General features: G+C 38.0%; 1 protein-coding gene across 1 annotated transcript in view; it reads right to left on the bottom strand.

The window, feature by feature from the left end:
• Window positions 1–19,723, bottom strand: part of iqca1 (IQ motif containing with AAA domain 1) — a 109,714-nt gene that overhangs the window by 74,288 nt on the left and 15,703 nt on the right. The window contains exon 6 of the mRNA XM_008114078.3: window positions 9,390–9,595. Within this exon, the coding sequence (XP_008112285.2) occupies window positions 9,390–9,595 (206 nt within the window). The remainder of the gene's footprint in view (window positions 1–9,389; window positions 9,596–19,723) is intronic.

Raw genomic sequence — 19,723 nt, 5'->3', positions numbered from 1 at the left:
GTGCCTCAAGCCAACCCTTCTCACGATCACCTTTCATCTGGAAATTGATGTCCTCATTGAGAAAGACCATGTGAATAAAAAAAAAAGTCTCAACAGTCACCTGCGGATCCATGGACAAGACCCTACACTTGGAACGCAACCATACTCAGCCACACGTGATAACCTATGATGATGACTGTATCAGGGAGGAAGGCAGCATGAATGAAGTCATTTGGGAAGCCATGCCCCTCCATGAGGCTGTGACTGTCACGATTCTCAATGCTTTCAGAACTGATTGTGCGTGTGTATGTGTGTTCCAGGCCTCAAGAAGAGGATGTGGAAGGCCTTGAGAATAGCACAGGACTGAGGGTGGTGATGGGAGAGATCCTAATGGCTTCCTGGGAGGCAGTATCCACAGCTAAGCAGCAGGAATGACTGGGTCACCAGACAGGTGCTCCTCAACCTTCTCCAGGTACCACAGAGCCCTGAGTCACCTGCCACCATTGGTAAAATCCAGGGCCGGCCCGAGGTAATTTTCAAGTGTAAGCAAACAAAAATTTGGCGCTCCCCCCCAACCAATCACTGAAAAATAAAAGTGTTGGATAAGCAAAAGAAGCAGTTCAATACATGGTAATGTTATGTAGGAATTACTATATTTGCGAATTTAGCACCAAACATTGAATATAGGGCTGTGTGGACTCGGATAACCCAGTTCAAAGCAGATATTGTGGGTTATTCTGCTTTGATATTCTGGGTTATATGGCTGTGTGGAAGAGCCCTGAGGGTCCTTCCACACAGCCATATAACCCAGAATATCAAGGCAGATAATCCACAAGTATGTTTCAGTCTACTTGGAATACACGAAGCGTGTTTAAGAACCGGTCCAAGAGTCCAGAAGAGCCTTGACTCCCCATATGACCATCATCCCACTTTCTTTGCTAGTTAACTTGAACCCAGTATGCTTTATTATGCCAATTGTTTGACTTAGATCAGGCATGAGACAAACTTCGGCCCTCCGGGTGTTTGGACTGCAACTCCCACAATTCCTAACAGCCGGTAGGCTGTTAGGAATTGTGAGAGTTGGAGTCCAAAACACCCGGAGGGCCGAAGTTTGCCTCGTGCCTGCCATAGATAGTTGAGAAAATAGTTTTCATGGTTGCCCCTCGCTGTTAGGAATTGTGGGAGTTGAAGTCCAAAACAACCAGAGGGCAGAAGTTTGCCTATGCCTGCTGTAAACAAATGCAACTTGGCAGCACTTTTAACTGCCATGACTCAATGCTATAAAATCCTGTGAGTTTCAGAAAGTCTTCGGGCCGGTGACTCCCTCCCTCAAGCCTAGGTATCTAAAGCAACCAATCAGGAGGCCGCACCTCAGCCCTCCCCAGGAGCGCTCAGAGAGTTCCTTCAATCCCCTCCCGAACCCCCCACCCACCCCAAGTCCCGGCTTATGGCGCTGAGGAGTCGGGCGAGGACTTGGGGGATCTTTATAAGACAAAAAGATTTAAAATGCAGGAATTGTTTAATATGGTATCTTGAGCTGTTCTGCAACAGAAAGTCCTAAGACAGCTTACCTTTGACAATGACAAAATTAATTGTCTAACCAAGTTAAATCTATATTTAAATAAATATACTAAATACGCTTATTAGAAGATTACCCCACTGAATTCTTATGTAAAATTAAACATGCATAATAATAGTACAGTCAGTTAAATGAGAGTTCTTAATGGAATCTGAGGCCCAATTATATTTCTATCCCAGAGATAAATTACAAAATGCAGTTTAAATAATTATAGCAATACTTAACTTTTTAGCTCATAAACTAAAAGTTAATTCAATTCAATGTGCATCTTGCATTTTAATATTAACATATCAAATTATATTTAAATAATCTTTATAAAATGTTCAGTATAAGAAGCCAAGGTTTATTTAAAAATATTGGTGGAACAAATATGGATAACAAACTTCAATTAGCAATGGCAATGCTGCCATGCCATTGATGTTCTTGAAAACTGCTGCAAAGCTATGTTCTAAATAGGCTTTCTTTCACAATTTTTGAGGAATCATTTATTCTTTTAGATTATATTGTATGCTTGGATTAAATCTTTTATAATCTACATTTTGAGTTGCAAATGGCATTTTTAAGCCTTATAGTAGTGTTCTGCTAATTACATTACTGTTACGCTTCAGAAGGCATTTTCATTATGAGATGTTACAAACACATTTGCTACTCAAGAAAACTGATTAAGAAATGCATTGTTAGGGAGGAAAAACCCAGATTAAGCTTGTTGTCTTAAAATTTTAGCACATGCTGCATGTTCTACAATATCAAAACATTATATCCTATGTTGGGATGTATTTTGCTTCCTCTGTGTAAAAAAAGAAAAAAAACATCCAGACCTTGTTTCACCAATCTGAATAAATTTTATGCATATAAAGTCCAGCAACAAATATTTCCCTTTGATTCCTGGATCTGCACTACATAAAGCCATGTGTTTAAAGGCTGAAAAATGAGCTTTTCATTAGCTTAGTGATAAAGAAGACAGATATAATTTATTTATTTTTAAAGGATGCTGATCAGTTAAGATCAAAAAAGCTTCCAGAATTATTAGCCAGAATCTTGGCATCCTTTCTGTGACTTCTGAAGTGTGAAAGAATAAACCAGATGTCTTCAATTAGAAGGCAGTCGTATTGTAATACTTGAAAGCCCATTTATCAATGTTGCTAATTGAAAAACTCTGTTAGCTTTGCTGTCCAAGAAACACATTATAATGTTCTGGGATGCCAATCTCATTAGCTCCTACTATTCTGAATTGTGGAAAAGAAAATAATAGCTCTGAATTTTTATCCATCCGTTTATCATGTTGCTGAAGAAACTATTCTCTCAGACAGCAATCTGAGATGTTTAAATGCTTTATTATTTTCAAATCAAATAGGGACTCTCCCAAACATGTAGTGTTTTTATGTACTTTTGTACATGAAGAAAAGAAGCATCCATTTATGGTCTAGGCAAGGACTAGTGAGTTCCTGGGATGAAGTGTGTTGGAGAAGTGGTAGTGGTGATGGTGGTGTTATACTGGTCAGAGGAAACAAAAGAATTAGAGTTGGGATGTGAGTTATAAGATCAATAGGGAAATCCCTCTTTTTGCAAATTGCAAGAGTGTTTTACGAGGACGCAAAAGAGAAAAATACAGTTTTCTTTACTATATTCTATAAATCATGATGATAGGTTTGGGATTGCCAGTCCAAAAACCAAATTCTCTAGTGTAGGTCAGAAGAACATGTGGCCCATGCAGATGTGCTTAGACTACACCTCACATCAGTTCTATTTGATAGAACAAACAATAAGGATTCATGGGAGCTGAAGTCCAATCAAATCTGAAAGGGCAAACATTCCCCTCCCTGACTTTCTGACAGGTCAAGTTATATTGGATTGCCAGGAGGTCTGTGTCACAGAAAAAAAAAATTCATATGAGTTGACCTCCACTCATTTTAGCATAGCAGATAAGGGTGAGAGAAACAATAAGAAAGGTAAGTAAGATGAGGTTTCTCCCCTGCCCCACAAAGCCTGAATAAATGATAAGTGTCTTGTTTGTATTCAAGTACAGTAGAGTCTCACTTATCCAAGCTTCACTTATCCAAGGTTCTGTATTATCCAAGGTAGGCTGTCTTTTAGTAGTCATTGTTTTTGCAGTAAATGCTGCAATGTTTAGGTGCTAAATTCGTAAATATAGTAATTACTACATAACATTACTGTGTATTGAATTGCTTTTTCTGTCAATTTCTTGTAAAACATGATGCTTTGGTGCTTAAAATCATAATGTAATTTTTATGTTTAATAGGCTTTTTTTCTTAATCCCTCCTTATTATCCAAGATTTTTTCTTATCCAATGTTCTGCCGGCCTGTTTATCTTGGATAAGTGAGACTCTACTGTACATCTCTGAGACCCTACACTTACAGCTCATCCACACTGTATCATTATCTCAGTTTGAAATGGCGGGTGGTCAAATTACATCCAGAGCCGGTCCAGCAATGAGGCAAATTAAGCGGTCGCTTCGGGCGCCAAACATACAGGGGCGCAGTCGAGACTGCTTTTTCTGTTGATTTGTTGTAAAACATACTGTTTTGGTGCTTAATTTGTAAAATCTTAATGTAATTTGATGTTTAATAGGCTTTTCCTTAATCCCTCCTTATTATCCAACATTTTCGCTTATCTAACGCTTTTATTTTTCAGTTATTTTTTTGGGGGGGGGGGGGCAAAATTCTGTTCGCCTACACTTGAAAAATACCTAGGGCCGGCTCTGATTACATCCCCTGAAAACACAGGAGGAATTGCTACAAAGAGCTAAAAACATGAGATTTTCAGTTGTGGGAATATGCTGGTTCTGGCCGGAAAATGCAGATATTTGAATTGCTGTATGTCCCTACACTCGGAAAATGCAAGAGATTTTATGTTGGTTTGTTCCTGGGTTATACATATTGGTGCCTGATAGGTTGTATACTAAAACATGCCAACAGTTAACTAGAGGGCGAAAACTTTATCCTGGTGAGATAAACTTTGGACTCCACACATGTGTCACATGTTTGTGACACACAAAGGTCTTACCATGTAATCAACTTTCCCCATGTTTTTATGGTAAAAGCAACAAGGAACAGACATGTATAACCCAGAAACATCACCCTGTTGTTCCCAGGCACAAGCACACGGCCAAACTTGTCTGGACAAATGGCCATGCGGCCTCTGAATGATAATAATAATTATTGTGGTTTGTGAAGAATCTGATGCTTCAGAGGATGAGACAGGGGATTTTGTGGGGTCTCAGGAGGGGGTTGTGGGGGATAGAAGTGGCATTTTACAAAGGCTTTTATGTGGACCCTGTCTAATCCAACTTTTTTCTTCCTTGCCTTATATGTAGCTGGAAGTTGAAGTTTTTCAGTATTGGAACTAGAGAATGGTGGAGATCAGGAGAAAGACAGACTTTTAGTGTTGGGATTGTAGTTGCATACCTGAAGTAAACAATGCAATGAAGCTTGAGATGGGAAAGAATGGGATTTGGTTACCTTGCTGTAGCTGTGTGTATCTACCTACAATAGGCAAGGTAACGAACTGCCTATGTGAAGAGCAAAATGGAAGGAAAAGGGGAAAGCAGATTCTCTTGCCTCTCTTGCCAGTTCATTTGTCTGTATTGTCCCAAGTTCATAACAGGAGATTTTTGTCTTTATCTTTTTAATGTTGGATATGCAATGGTTGATTGGTTATGTTATCACTTAATTTTGTTTATCTGTGATAATTTTTAATTTTGTTATAGTTGTGAATTTTCTTTTGGGGTCAGGGGGTGTTTATTTCTCTTTGTCAGATAAGTCTGGCATTGAATGTCTGCCTTTTTTTTTGGAGGAAACAGTTCTGAGTCCCTTTGGGAAGATAGGTTGGTATCTAAATAAAGTTTATTATTACTATTCTTATTCTTATTATTTGTTTCAACAAGTATAGAAAATATATGAATGAAAGGCCTTCTGGTTAATCCTTCCCAAAGCTTTCACTCCTCCAAAACCCCCATTAATGTCAGGAAATTGATACATTTCTAATATACATGAAAGGAGGCAATGTTTGCCATTGCACAGAAGCTACTTCTGCGTCTCTTGTCTCCTGTAAATCCAACAACACCCTATAAAATAGTTTGACTGCACATGGGCTTAATTATACTACATCCTCTTTCTAGAAACAAACTCATTCTTATGAAAAGTGTTATATTCTAAGAAACTAAGAAAAGAAAGTAATAACAAGTTTAACATTTACGTTTCAAACTAAAAACAAATTGTGTTAAAGCTTTATTTTTAAGTAGTTCCCATTCAGCATACTTGTTCTTTGCGAGTCATGAAATTAGAATGGACTAAAGGACTCCCCGAGTTACAAATATCTGACTCACAAACAACTCATAGTTAGGAATGGGGGTGAGACAACAGGACGTGAAAGCAAACTACTCCTTTGAAAGGGAAATTCATTTCTGAAAGTTATCATGGGGAAAAGGTGTGCCAACTTAAGCTTTATCATCAATTCTACTTTTTACAATAAGCCAATTTTTTTTGAAATTCAATTATTACAGAGACAGAAAGAGAGGTGAAATCTCACTTCCTGATGGTATAAAGTGTCTCCCTTTCCTTAAAATATGAAAGGTGATTAAGGTGGTGGGAAACTTGGCATCTGGTGCTGTTTGTGTGTGTGTGTATACTGACCCAACCATTCAGGAAAATATGAATTCACTCAGTGTTATTGCTGGAAAGAGTAACAGGAAGAGTAATCACCCACTTCCATGAATTGGACTATATGGGCTTAACAGATGCTGCTGACTGTACTTGTGAAATGGTTTCTCTGGTCAGTGAGTCTTGGCAGATGCTTCACAACATTGACCATTGTCAGACCTACTGAGCTTCACTCAGTTTCATACTCCAGTTTCATACTGCAGTTTAAATGCATTGAACTGCATTATACATCTACACTGTCATTTAATGTAGTTCAATGCAGGTAAACCGCATTATGAAACTGTAGCATATGATAGTGTAGATGGGGCCATAATCATCCATCATGAACTAAGGATATGTCTGAGTACAGATTTCATTTTGCCTGTTACTGTACATCAATAGTGGTGGTGGGCAAGCTTATCTGTCATTACAGAGCTTCTTATTGAGGAATACCACATAAACTTCCTGGGAAACACCCTTCCACCCATTATTCAGTGAAAACTACTTAAAATAAATCTTATTGCCGTTGTATGTAGAAAGAGTACACATTTCATTTTGTTGTAGAAATATCCCAAGAAGAAACAAATAACTGGTTTAAAATATATAGCTGAATTATGTATAGATACAATCTGGTGTTCTCAGGTACAGGTCAAGTCTCAGGTCAAGACTAAAGATTCAGTTTATTTTTAGAGACAAAATACCTGAAGAGTGTGAAAAGTGAAACAGACATCCAAGCACTACAAAGACCTATTGTTTTATATTGTAGTATAGGGGGAAAATATCTCTATCCTCCGATCTCTTTCCTCATTTAGATTATTCTGTTTTCTACAGAATCTTCAAAAAAGTGTGTTGACATTAGACTCGGTTTCAATTTACAGTTAAACCTATTCCAGAAAGATGTTTAAATCTAAAAATTAATCAGTCAGATAACTGCATAATGTGTTCTTGAAAGTTATTATTGCTTCGATACTTTGATATTAGGTCAGCAAAACCAATGTAGGGGTCCCCAAGGCATTTTAGCAACACAATAAACTTGCCATGAAATTCAGACTAATACGTTCTTGCCAAAGGCCCCATAATGTTAGAAGCATTTATTGTCTACTAATCTCCACAATCTTTTTTTTTAAATCTATGTTTACTCAATTCATACTTATATCTTTCTTGAGATATGTTTGTATTCTGCAGAACCTTTGTATATTAGAAATATAACGAGATATTTTTTATAATGTTAAGTTATTTGGGACTGATGTAAGATGACCTATTTTGAAGAATTATTCACAGCAATTGTTTCAATTAAGACCAAGAAACTTTCCTTTACATTAAAATCTAATACACAACAACATGAAGATCATAATTTTGGTTATTACAATAACCCTTCTGTATTTACACAGCACTTTAAAAATGTTCAAAATGCTTATCACTTCCAATTTTGCGGTAACAAAGAAAATAACTCTGTAGAATCATAGAATCATAGAATAGTAGAGTTGGAAGAGACCTCATGGGCCATCCAGTCCAACCCCCTGCTAAGAAGCAGGAAATCGCATTCAAAGCACCCCCGACAGATGGCCATCCAGCCTCTGCTTAAAAGCCTCCAAAGAAGGAGCCTCCACCACGGCCCGGGGGGGAGAGTTCCACTGTCGATAGAATAGGTCCATATTAGTACCAGGTAGACATGTGGAAAATGCTCATCATTATTTGCATACTTGACAAAGCAAGAACATCTTGACACATAAGACATTGCGCCGAGAGAAAGGACACCAGCTGCAAGGTTCTTATGAGCTAATCTCAAAACTAAATTTAGTTTATATAAGGAAACAACAGGATTTCAGACAGTATGGATCCAAGTTGTATTGGGTTTTATAAATCATAACCAGAGCTCTGCACTTGTTCCTGAAAACGAACTATTGGCCAGTGAAACTACTGTAGCAAGGGAGTTAGATGTTCTCTGTAAGTAGCAACAAACAGCAGTCTCTGGTCACATCAGTTTGCACATGAAAGTTTCAAAGTCCAAAGATAGCCCCATGTAGACTGAGGATTCACTGTGCCTTTTGAAGTTGTTTCTGACTTTTATAGTGACCCTAACATGAGGTTTTCTTGGCAAAATTTGTTCACAATGTTTTTTCAATGCCTTCCTTTGAAGTCGAGAGAGTGTGACTTGGCCAATGTTGTTGAGTAAGCAAGAATTCAGATGCTGGTGTTATGTCTGTGTTATCATTAAAATACAACATAGGAATCCAATAGCACCTTTCAGATTAACTGGAAAAAAAAGGAATTTTCGAATATATTTGTACACTTTGCCAGACAACATTCCTCCTTCCAGTGCATGTTAACGATGCTAATGGATTTTAAATGTCTTTTTATGATACTAAATGTTATAGAGACATACTATGGAATTTCACATTGAGTGGGTGTTTTTTAGAAGTAACCGCATTCACCCTGTAGTATGACAGCTAGTTTGCATTGAATGATCCTCCATAAAACGTTTCACCTGCATATAAGTGTCAATGAGAAGGATGTTTATCTATTATGCCTGTTTTCTATGTGCAGGAAGAAAAGTGTGTTTTATAAATATATGATTAAGCATTCAATAACTTGACCCCACACCTGAAACAATACAACTCAAAGGCTTACCATTTCAATTAAAACAAGACATTACTCAAAAAAGTTTTAGATTTGCTGCACAAGTGTATACAGTTTTTTTCTAAGATTAACAAAGAGATTTTTCATGAAATTAATGTTACAGTTGTCCTAAATTAGCATTACACAAAACAAATGCAAATTGTCTGAAAACATTCTAAAAACTTCTTTAAAATATTTTAGGTATTTTAAACATCAAACTAGACACTGGCAAATGAACTGGTGAAATGGCGGGGGGGGGGGAGCAGAACAAAAGTAAGTCCCCATTTTGCAAAAGAAATGGTAGGAGATGAGCAAAACAAAAGGAATTGACATATTGCTGTGGATTTTTGGATTTGAGTTTCCATTGCAAAAGCTACCATGAATATATGGAGAAATTATGACCCCCCCCCCCAAAAAAAAAGAAAAGAAAAGACATGTTCTGGACTCTAGCTTGTATAAGAAACATTTGTCTCAAATATCTTATATGTTTGTCCTATATCTAGCAGCACACAAACGGAATCAGTGGAAATAAATGACATATCTAGTGCCTCACCGGCATTCAATGAACCACTGGCGGATCTGGTCTTGGAGACTCTCTTTGATGTCAGGGCCTTCAACTTCTTTAACTCGCTCTTTGATAGTAACTAGAGCTTCCTGGAAGTCAGACTCATGCTTGTCCTGAATTTCGCACCTTAAATTATCCACTTTCTGGGCACGTAGCAATGAAGGGCTAGGCTTGTGGAAGTGAAGAGGCTGAGTCTGTAAGAAAAAAACAACCAGGAAGCAATATCATGTTGTACATGCTGTATTTCTGTGGCTTACAAATCATTTATTACGTTACTAATATTAATAGAAAATTATTTCAGTTTTATCTAAATTGACAGATTGTGTCTGAAATAATATTTTCCCAGTTGGGATTCATATGGTCCTTTCTCTGCTGCTTTGTATCACTCATTCACTTCATGTGCTTATATGCAGGCTAAAAAAATGCTCTTTCAGGATCCCCCACTAGACTCTACTCCAGTGCTAGTATGACCTTTTCCTAATGAAAGCTTCTGTATTACTTTGAGGTAAAAAAAAAATCTGTACTAATACCCATAAACAGACATAGGCCCCTTCCAGACAGGCTCTATATCCCAGGATCTGATCCCAGGTTTTCTGTTTATCCCAGATTATTAGCCAGTGGGGACTCATATAATCCATTTTAATGCAGAAAACTGAAATTGATCATGGGTCTGCCTGGAGGGCCCATAAGAAACAGCGCCTAGTTAATTTGGGCTGGATCTGCACTGCCCTATATCCCAGGATCCGATCCCAGTTATCTGCTTATCCCAGATTATCTGGCAGTGTAGACTCATATAATCCAGTTCAAAACAGATAATCTGGAATCGGATCTTGGGATATCCAGCCTTGATTTTAGGATTAATATATATTACAGAAAGAAACAATAATTATAAAAACAAGTTTCCTTCAAAAACAAAGCAGACTCAAAAAAATTGTTTCCTAAAACAAACCCAAAAATGCTAGAAGATTAATGTCCAAGTTCGATAATCAATTATCACAGTACAGAAAAATGTTCATAGGATACTTTATAGAGGCAAGCAAAAGATTGCTGTTTAGCACAGAGTTTATCCATATCAGAAGGGTGCCAAAGCTGTTTAAATTATGTTTCCTAATATTCACACTTCCCATCGTTGTAAAGAAGTATTGTTTCTAATATGTTCACTTATGTCTGCTGTTTAGCCAGTTATTTTCTGGCATTTTCTTGCAGCTGGTAAGATTCTGTGAGAAAATCCATTTTCCCTAAGGAGAGGAAAGACATATATTAAAAGTGTAAAACACCTTAGTAAAAAAATCACTGTTGAAGTTGCTGATTATTTTAATAGCTTCACCCATGAATGTTACTCATAAACCAACACAGGAAGGGAAAGCTTAGCTCTCTGAATGTTTTTATTATATTTCCAGAAAACATATTCATCCTTATCTACTGCTGCAGCTACAGAAGTTTCTGAAAACCCAGCAGCACAATCTAATGATTGTTTTATACTAGATGGAGATCTGCCAGCCTCAGTGTCTCAGGCCCCTTCTACATATAAAATCCAGATTATCTCCTCTGCAGTGTAGAAGGGGGCTCAGGGATATGTCAGTGTAACCAAAGCAATCCCAGTGCTATTCTGATAGAAGTAGTATTGGAGGAGATACATTTATTTAAATCCTAAACTCTCAGATCTTGTTCTCAGCTTCTTTTTGTATACCTTTTGCCTTATGGCAACCCTCAGGCAAACTCTAATTTGCACAAAATACATATTTAACCCTTTTCTGACTTATATTGTATAACCACACATCAATCCATACAAAACTCATTCTCTAATCAACATATGAACACTCATAAGTATATGGCTGGTTGACCCTTCCAAGCTGATCCACTTCCCTAACACCAAGCCAATTAGCATTAGAAACAACGGATGGGTGTAGCAATCAATAAATTCCCTAGCATTTATGTTAGGATTTGTTAGGAAAAACTCCCAAAAACAACAGCAGAGCATCCAAAATACAAAATACTGGATGCTTATAGTTGAGCATTCAGCTCACAGCAAACTAAGAATGAAGTGTTGTGACTGTAAATGAATTTAGAGCTTAGGAGGCAAAGATCCAGAGTTCAATCTTTAAATGCCAAAAGCAGGGGTCCTCAAACTTTTAATGTGGGGGCCGGTTCACGGTCCCCTAGACTGTTTGGGGGGGGGGGGGGGCGGACTATGATGAAATAGTCCAAAATTAGGATTGTTGTTGTTGTGTGCCTTCAAGTTGTTTCAGACTTAGGTCAACCCTATGTCTAAAGTTTAGGACAGGGGCCAGGTAAATGACCTTGGAGGGCCATATCCGGCCCACAGGCTTCAGTTTGGAGACCCCTGGACAAAAGGTTCATTTACAAAAATAATAACTTAATAATTTCTTAATAGTAAATAAATGGGTCTGAGCTACTCTAACTTCATCTCTTTAGGGTTCAAAAGAGGGAAAAATCTCTGAGCACTACATCTCCCCTGACACACAAGCAGAGAGAGGTCTCAATACATACAGCACACACTAAGATGTAAAAACAGAAAGTCAAAGACAAAAGGCATGCACCTGCAAACTACCCATTCTACATAACCAATCAGAATGAGAGCAGAAACAGAGGAGGGAAGAAATAGATACATTCCAATAGTCATTCAGAAGTCAGGGGGAAGGGATTTCCTTCAGCCTTTTCTAAGATAACTAACTACTCCTCATTGAGGACTGCAGTCTTGAGCAGTGTGGGGTTCAATTCCAACAATTTATGAACTGGAAGTATAAGTAGTGCAGCCCCCACTGGTGCAGTGGGTTAAACTATTGAGCTGCCAAACATGCTGACTAAAAGGTCGGCGGTTCGAATCTGGGGACTGGGATGAGTTCTCGATGTTAGCCCCAGCTTCTGCCAGCCTAGCAGTTTGAAAACATGCAAATGTGAGTAGATCAATAGGTAGCGCCTCGGCAGGAAGGTAATGGTGCTCCATGCAATCATGTCAACCACATGATCTTGGAGGTGTCTGCGGATAACACCAGCTCTTCAACTTAGAAATGGAGATGAGCACCAACCCCCAGAGTCGGACTCAACTAGATTAAATGTCAATGGGAAACCTTTACCTTTTTAGTATAAGAAAAGACTGCTTCAACGTGCATTATGTGCACACACACACCATTTGAAAAAGAAACTAGTGTAGGAAGCAGCTGAGCACAGGGCTGCTGTGGCACATGATGAAGTTGTCACAGTCCCATCTAATCACATCCCTGATATATAAATTCATATCTGTTAAACGAGTCAGGCAGCATGCAGCCCTGTGCACACCATTCCATACTGAATTCAGCCATTTGGGCAAAACATTCACCCTTACACTAATCCTATGACTTGTCACGACCCAGGCTGCAGAGCACCAATAACCATACACAGAGGCCAGAATCTATCTAATATCTTTATTAAGGAAATATATAAAGTTAATGAAAGCAAGTGTATGAAATAGTCCAGAAGTAGACCTTTCAGGAAAGGTCAAAATTAGTCCAAGAAAACAATGTCCAATATGAAATATTAAGGTCCAAAGTTGTAATCCAATAACCGAAACACTCACTTTGCCAGGCAAAGTGAGGGGAGATGACAAGGTCCTTTAGTCCATGAACTTGAGCAAGGCTAGGAAATAACTTGAAACAAGGCTTGATACAAGGCAACAAGGAACGAGGAGCGAGAACAAGATCCGTGGAATTACTTGGCAAAATCCGGAAAACAAAGCAAGGCTGAGTCCTGGAAACAAGGCAAGGTCCGTGGAGGTAAACAAGGCTGGAAACGGGAACGAAGGCTTGGAAATAGGAGCGAAGGCTTGGAATCAGGAACAAGGCTTGAAACAGGAACGAGGCTTGGAAACGGAGCGCGCTGTCCACACACAACTTACTCCAGTAGCTGACGAATTGACTCCGCAAGATCCCTTTGTGGGTAAAACACCTAAATAGGGTCTAGTTTTCCCACCAAAGAACAGTTCACTGGGGAACCAGAAACGAAAGCTAATCTCTGAGTCCAGATGCATGACTCCTTAAAGTTTCTCATGGAAAACAGGCTTAATCAGCTAAATTCTTAGCAGCTATCCTAGCACTCCTGCGAGAGGCCGCTTGAACTCCTCTCTGTTGTTTACAAAACTCGTGGCGAGAAAACACAGGAGATTTAGGCTCAGGGCTTGTTTGACAGACTTCTGGAAGACAAATCTCTTGCAGGTGCAAGGTTCCCAAATCTGGCTGGGAAGGTTCCAATTCTGACTGAGACGGTGAAAAACCCAAGTTCTCCTCTTCATCTGGGACTACAGTGCCATGAACGGGACTACATGGCCCATGACTCATCACATGACTTCATATTGCTGTTATTGTTAATTGTCAGTTTCCAGACCCAATTCAAGGTGCTGGTTCTGACCTTTAAAGTCCTACACGGCTTCGGTCCAAGTTACCTGAGAGAGCGTGTCCTCCAATACATTCCTCGGAGATCTCTCAGATCCAGCAAGGAGATTCTGTTGTCAACAATAGCCTCTTCCAATCTATACCTCAAGCTTTCAAAGAAAAGTTCCTTTTCCAAGGCTGTGCCCCTAATGTAGAATGCCCTCCTGAGAGAGATTAGAACTGCCATACACTCCTTGGATTCAGAAAAAGTCTTAAAACATTATTTTCTAAGAAAGTCTTTATCTGATTGGATTTATTGATAGATAGATAGATAGATAGATAGATAGATAGATAGATAGATAGATAGATAGATAGATAGATATTGTGGCACTTGGATGGCTTTTAGGAACCTTTGATTTTAAGATTTTATAGTTTTATGCTAATACACAGATTTTACTGTTTTCAGCACTTTCAAATATCTGGCTTTTTATGTATTGTTTTTAACGTTTGTACTGTTTGTATTTTATAAATGTACTATTAGCCACCTTGGACCCTTGAGTGACGAAAGCAAAGATAAAAATTGCCTAAATAAAGAAATAAATAACTGCTGCCATGTCAACAATGAGGTGACAATACCATAAATTCACCCTATCATGAACTACTCTAGTCAGATCTTGATTCTGATGCTTCAAGATTTTGTCTAGTTCTTTCATAGCTGTCCTCTCAAGTCCTTGGATTACAGATTATTTCCTGCTTCTAATATATTTAAAGAAGTACTTCTCGCTTTTATTAAGTTTGCTCAGGTTTTTAAATTGTGTTTTGAATGTCATTGTTTATTTTATTATGTTTATGTGTATCATTGTATTTTATTTGATGTGTTTTAATTTTACTGTCTGCAATGACCTGGGCATGGCCCCATGTAAGCCGCCCCAAGTCCCCTTGGGGAGATGGTGGCGGGGTATAGATAAAGTTTTTTTATTATTATTATTATTATTATTATTATTATTATTATTATTATTATTATTATTATTTGTAGCACTTTTGTTGCCTACCTCTGTTTCCAGTTTACAATATACACTCCAATGCACTTTGGCCCAGCTCGCTTTTATGAAGTTTGCTCAGGTTTTTAAATTGTGTTTTGAATGTCATTGTTTATTTTATTATGTTTATGTGTATCATTGTATTTTATTTGATGTGTTTTAATTTTACTTTCTGTAATGACCTGGGCACGGCCAATGCAAGCCACCCCGAGTCCCATCATCATCATCATCATCATCATCATCATTGATGAAAAATCATCATCATCATCATCATTGTTGAACTTTGTTTTGGGAGTGGGGGTGGGGAATATGTTTGCCAAACTCCATTTTTTAAATTCCTTATTGTCACGATATATTTGTTTTAATAGTTTGTGATCTTTTCTGTTCCCCTGGTCTGAATTCTGTTTTCTGTAATATTACAAAAATGGGCAGTTTCCTGAACTTGTTGCTACTACTCTTCTTACACTGTAGTACATGTTCTACCTAACCTTTTATGTAGTTTTCAAAAACATCCGAGCATCTTGGAGACACTCGACTCTGTTTATGTTCCATTGGTTTCTCAGAACTAAAGGTTTACAATTTAAAAGTATGTCTTGTTAACTACTGCGTTTGCTGTGACTTAGGACGACTCTTATGAATGAGAGACCCATAAGGCAGTGTGTTATTCACAGCTATGTGTAAGTCTGGCAAAATCAAAGAACACATCTTACCATTGATTAATACTGCTCTCAATCTACAGAGAAAAATGTAAATGAGTAAACTATGTCAAGATTCTAAAAGGAGTTACTAATAGGGCTCAGAAATTAAGGCCAGGACATTGGCTTGCAATTTCTCTGTATGTTGGTATGTGAGAGTGGAAGGGGAACGGTATTTTTCATCTTTTTGTTCCATCGTGCCCCCCCCCTCACCCAACCTTCAAATATGTTCAACTATCTCTGTATACAACAAACTAATGTAGGAACCCAGGTAATCTAAAGTAAAGCAGTGGTTGATCCTTGTACGTACTCTCTTTACAGAGACACCCCAAATCTAGGAGTATTGTATTTGAACATCTAATATGCAGTTTTCAGTGTTGCCTCATGTTGCCACAGTAACATTTTTTTCTGGCTGTGCAAATTCAAATTTGTTAACTCGACCCCTATGAAGAGCCACTCGTTAAAAAAAACAAATTTATATATACTAAATGCAGAGTGCATATATATTAGCATGTGATGGTCACATCAGCAGAAGAATAATACATCTTAATGAAGGCTTCCTATGTGAACAGAAACCATTATGTTCACAGGCTTTCTATAGTTAATGACCCAAAACTGGCTAACAAATTCACATATTTAGCTACGTCCTCTGTCAGCAATAATATGCCTATTAATAACTGATGTTACTATAAAAATAGGCTGCAATACAAGATCCGTGTGTTTGCCAAATGATAGGACTATATGGCCCATTAACTTAAAATGCTTATCTAATGTTTGATGGGTTTTGTCTTAAACCATTGTTTAAATTGATAAGGCAAAAAGGAACATTAGTCTACAGAAGAATCCTTTCCACCTCATCAGTCACAAGCATATTCAGAGACCTGCTCTGTTTTCTTCTTTTGTGTTTCATAGATATTCTATTTCTCAAAAAACAAAATGGGCATTTGTTTAGTTTCATGCATGATGGTCACTAGCAATATGATACTGTTTCAATATCAAGGTCACTTGAAAATGAAGAAAAATAACATTATAGCACTGAAAGCTACAGTCTCAATGGTTAACTTGTAGCTACAGTTCTTCATATACAATGACAACATTGTAATAAATAAATAAGCTTTGCCTTCAATGATTTTTTAAAACTAATCTTGAAAAAATAATCTTGAAATGGTTCTAGGTGTTTCCTTTGAGCATGAAGACAAACTAATTGCACTGGATTTGATTCCCTAATTCCAGGAAATATTGAGAGGCTCCGAGATTCACGGGGGCTTCAAGACAGGGCTTTGGACAGACATCCAGATGAAGTAATACCAGACTGTCCAAATGTCTTCTATCATTGACAGGTGAGTCCTTATTTCTCTGGTAGCAACACCTTGCACACTTAGGGCCCATCCAGACAGTACCTTTATCCCAGGAGCTCCCAGTTCAAAATGGAGGGTGTCCAACAACGCTTCCAGTAAAAGAGGATTAATTTGAGACAAAGCAGGAAAATCCTGCTTTATCCCAAATTAATTAGATACCCGATTAGACTCGCACCTTTGTGAAAGACCCGGGTCTGATAGGCTATGAGCCCTGTACGGACAGGTCCACGGGGAATCCTGGGACTTCCCTGGGACTTGTGCCTACACCCATCTTGCACCTTCTAGGCTCCTGGAGCCCAGAAAGTACGAAATTGCCCCCAACCCCTAATCCCCCCCCCCAAAAAAGGCTCTAAAAAGTAAAAAAAAACAAAACAAAAAACTTACTGGCCACTATTAGGCCTTGCAGCATACTTTCTGGAATGAACCAATTAGGCCGAGGAAGCAAGGGGGCCCAAATCGCTCTTCCTCCTCTGGCTTCCTTGTGAGTAACTGGTACATTCCAAGAAGTGTGCTGCAAGGCCTAGTGACGACTGGTAAGTTATTTTTACTTTTTAGGGCTTTTGTGGGGGGTTTTGTTTTCTACCTCGATGCCCTATTGGAAAGCCCAGCAGGGCATCTGAATACTTGCTCCAGAAAAGCACACACTTTTTTTCTGGGGCATGTGTGGACTTTAACCCGGGCACAATCATGTTTTTAAAACGTGATTACTCCCATATTAAAGGGCTGTGTGGAACCACCCTTGGTCCACAAGATCCATGTCAGGAAATCCAAATCTACACTGTTCCTGCTGTCCCTTAAAAATGTATAATTTAACAATATTCTTTTCTAGTTCAGTGCCTGTTGAACTACTGTACTTTCACAGTATTAATTCTAAAATAGGGAAAGACTTCCTTTATGGCAATTGCTGTAACACAAGTAGTTTATGGGCAACTGAGTAAAAAAACCCAAACAAACTAGAAATATAAACTCTGTCACAACTAACCATTCTGAATTCAGACACTTTCCCCTCTTGTTGGGTTTTTTTTTACAGGGAAATCTTCTTCTTCTCAATTTACACCTTCAGTATTACAGGGGTCAAGTGCCCTCAACTGAGGACATAACTCACGCAGACTGTTCAGTTTCCATTGCCTTTGTTCCATTGCTGATTTTCCTTCTCTAGGATAGAAGTGAAAATTTTCCATACAGAGAAATCCAGGTTTGGTAAATCATTTGGCAGCTGCACATCCACCTCAAGAAACAAAGGCTTAAAAAGGATTTCCTATATTTGACATTCAGTGAAAATTTCCACGTTCTCTAAATAATAAGTGAATTGCAGTACTTTTCCCTCCCTATGTTCTCAATATTACAAAGATTTGGGAACCTCATAGGGCTTTATATACTTCTGAACAGTCAGGGCATTCCCAAGCATGTAAAAACAATAGTCTTATTTTAGAGTTATTTCCAGTTTGCTTCTAAAACCAATAGACACCCGATCACCAGAGTTCATCATTAGAGAGGATTACAATTCTTAGCTAGCCATCTAGTTTAAAATGACAAGTAAAGATGGTTGACAGACATATCCTTTTATTTGGTGCATACCTTTCAGGGAATAGTCCTATTTTCCTGTGAATTGAGAGTGCGCTGTACTCACGTGCATGCACACATGCAAGAACAGTCGGGGTCATTCGCAAGTATTAAAAGCATGCAAGTTTGCATTAACGAGATCATTAACATAGGATCAAACTCTAGCGAATAAATGTAGAACATAAATAAAGCCAAAATGGCATTTTAAGATGTATGTTTAATGGAAAAGACTTTTGATACCCCTTTAGCCATCTTATTTGCCTGTTCATAGAAGCTGAAGAACATTCACGCTCTACTTATTTATAAAGCTTGAAGTTTTGCTATAAGCAATCTAATTATTTCTTTAGCTATCACTCACATTATTTATAATGAGAGCCTTTCTCAAACTTTCTCAACTACCAGAAATATAGTACTGTATAGAATATATTATCCAGGCCATTCAATTAAATAAACATATTTTATCAGAAACACACCTTAACAGAAACAGTATACATGCTTAATCTGTTCCCCCGAAAATAAGACAGTGTCTTATATTAATTTTTGCTCCTAAAGATGTGTTAGGTCTTATTTTCAGGGGATGTTGTATTTTTTCCATTAAAAAGGATTCACATTTATTATTGAGCAAAAAATGAACATTTATTATATAATGTACAGTTAGTTGTCATCACAAACCAGCATAACCAGACAAATTTTGAATCTTATCAAGAATTTCTTGTTGCTACCATTATTTCCATATACAACAATCTATGGTACGTACATTTACCGATCCTGCATGCTCTGGTGTTTTGTTCGGCAGGCATGCTTCCAAACAAAATCTTACTTTCGGGAGGCCCCATATTCAGTCATTCAGCAAAACCTCTACTAGGGGGATGTCTTATTCTTGGGGAAACGAGGTATTTATGGTCAAATAATGTTCTTTTACACAGAAAAGCTACTTTTAAGTATACTGTACTCAGAAAGTAGTATCAAAAGCGTAAGCTGCTATAAAGAATAATTTTAGAGCTACTAAGAGATTCTTTCCTCCTAACAGGACTGTCACAAATGGAAAATTGGTTACTAAAATGTTACTTGCTTGAATTAGGTAATCTATAGCATAGTTCATTCAATTTCAGTGTTCTATTCCCCTGCCCAACTGAAGTGGAAATCATGTGGTCTACCAGGTGTTGCTGGACTATATATCTCAGCATAGTCAATAGTGAGGAATGTTGAGAATTGCAATCCAACAGCATCTCCAAACCTATCCTATGACATATGGAATTTTTCTCTAGTACATGCGTCTCAAACACATTTTCACTAAGG

Source organism: Anolis carolinensis, chromosome 1, assembly GCF_035594765.1.
Source record: "Anolis carolinensis isolate JA03-04 chromosome 1, rAnoCar3.1.pri, whole genome shotgun sequence".
Classification (NCBI taxonomy): domain Eukaryota; kingdom Metazoa; phylum Chordata; class Lepidosauria; order Squamata; family Dactyloidae; genus Anolis; species Anolis carolinensis.
The sequence above is the reverse complement of the archived record's forward strand: the minus strand, read 5'-3'. Positions and strand labels throughout refer to the sequence as shown.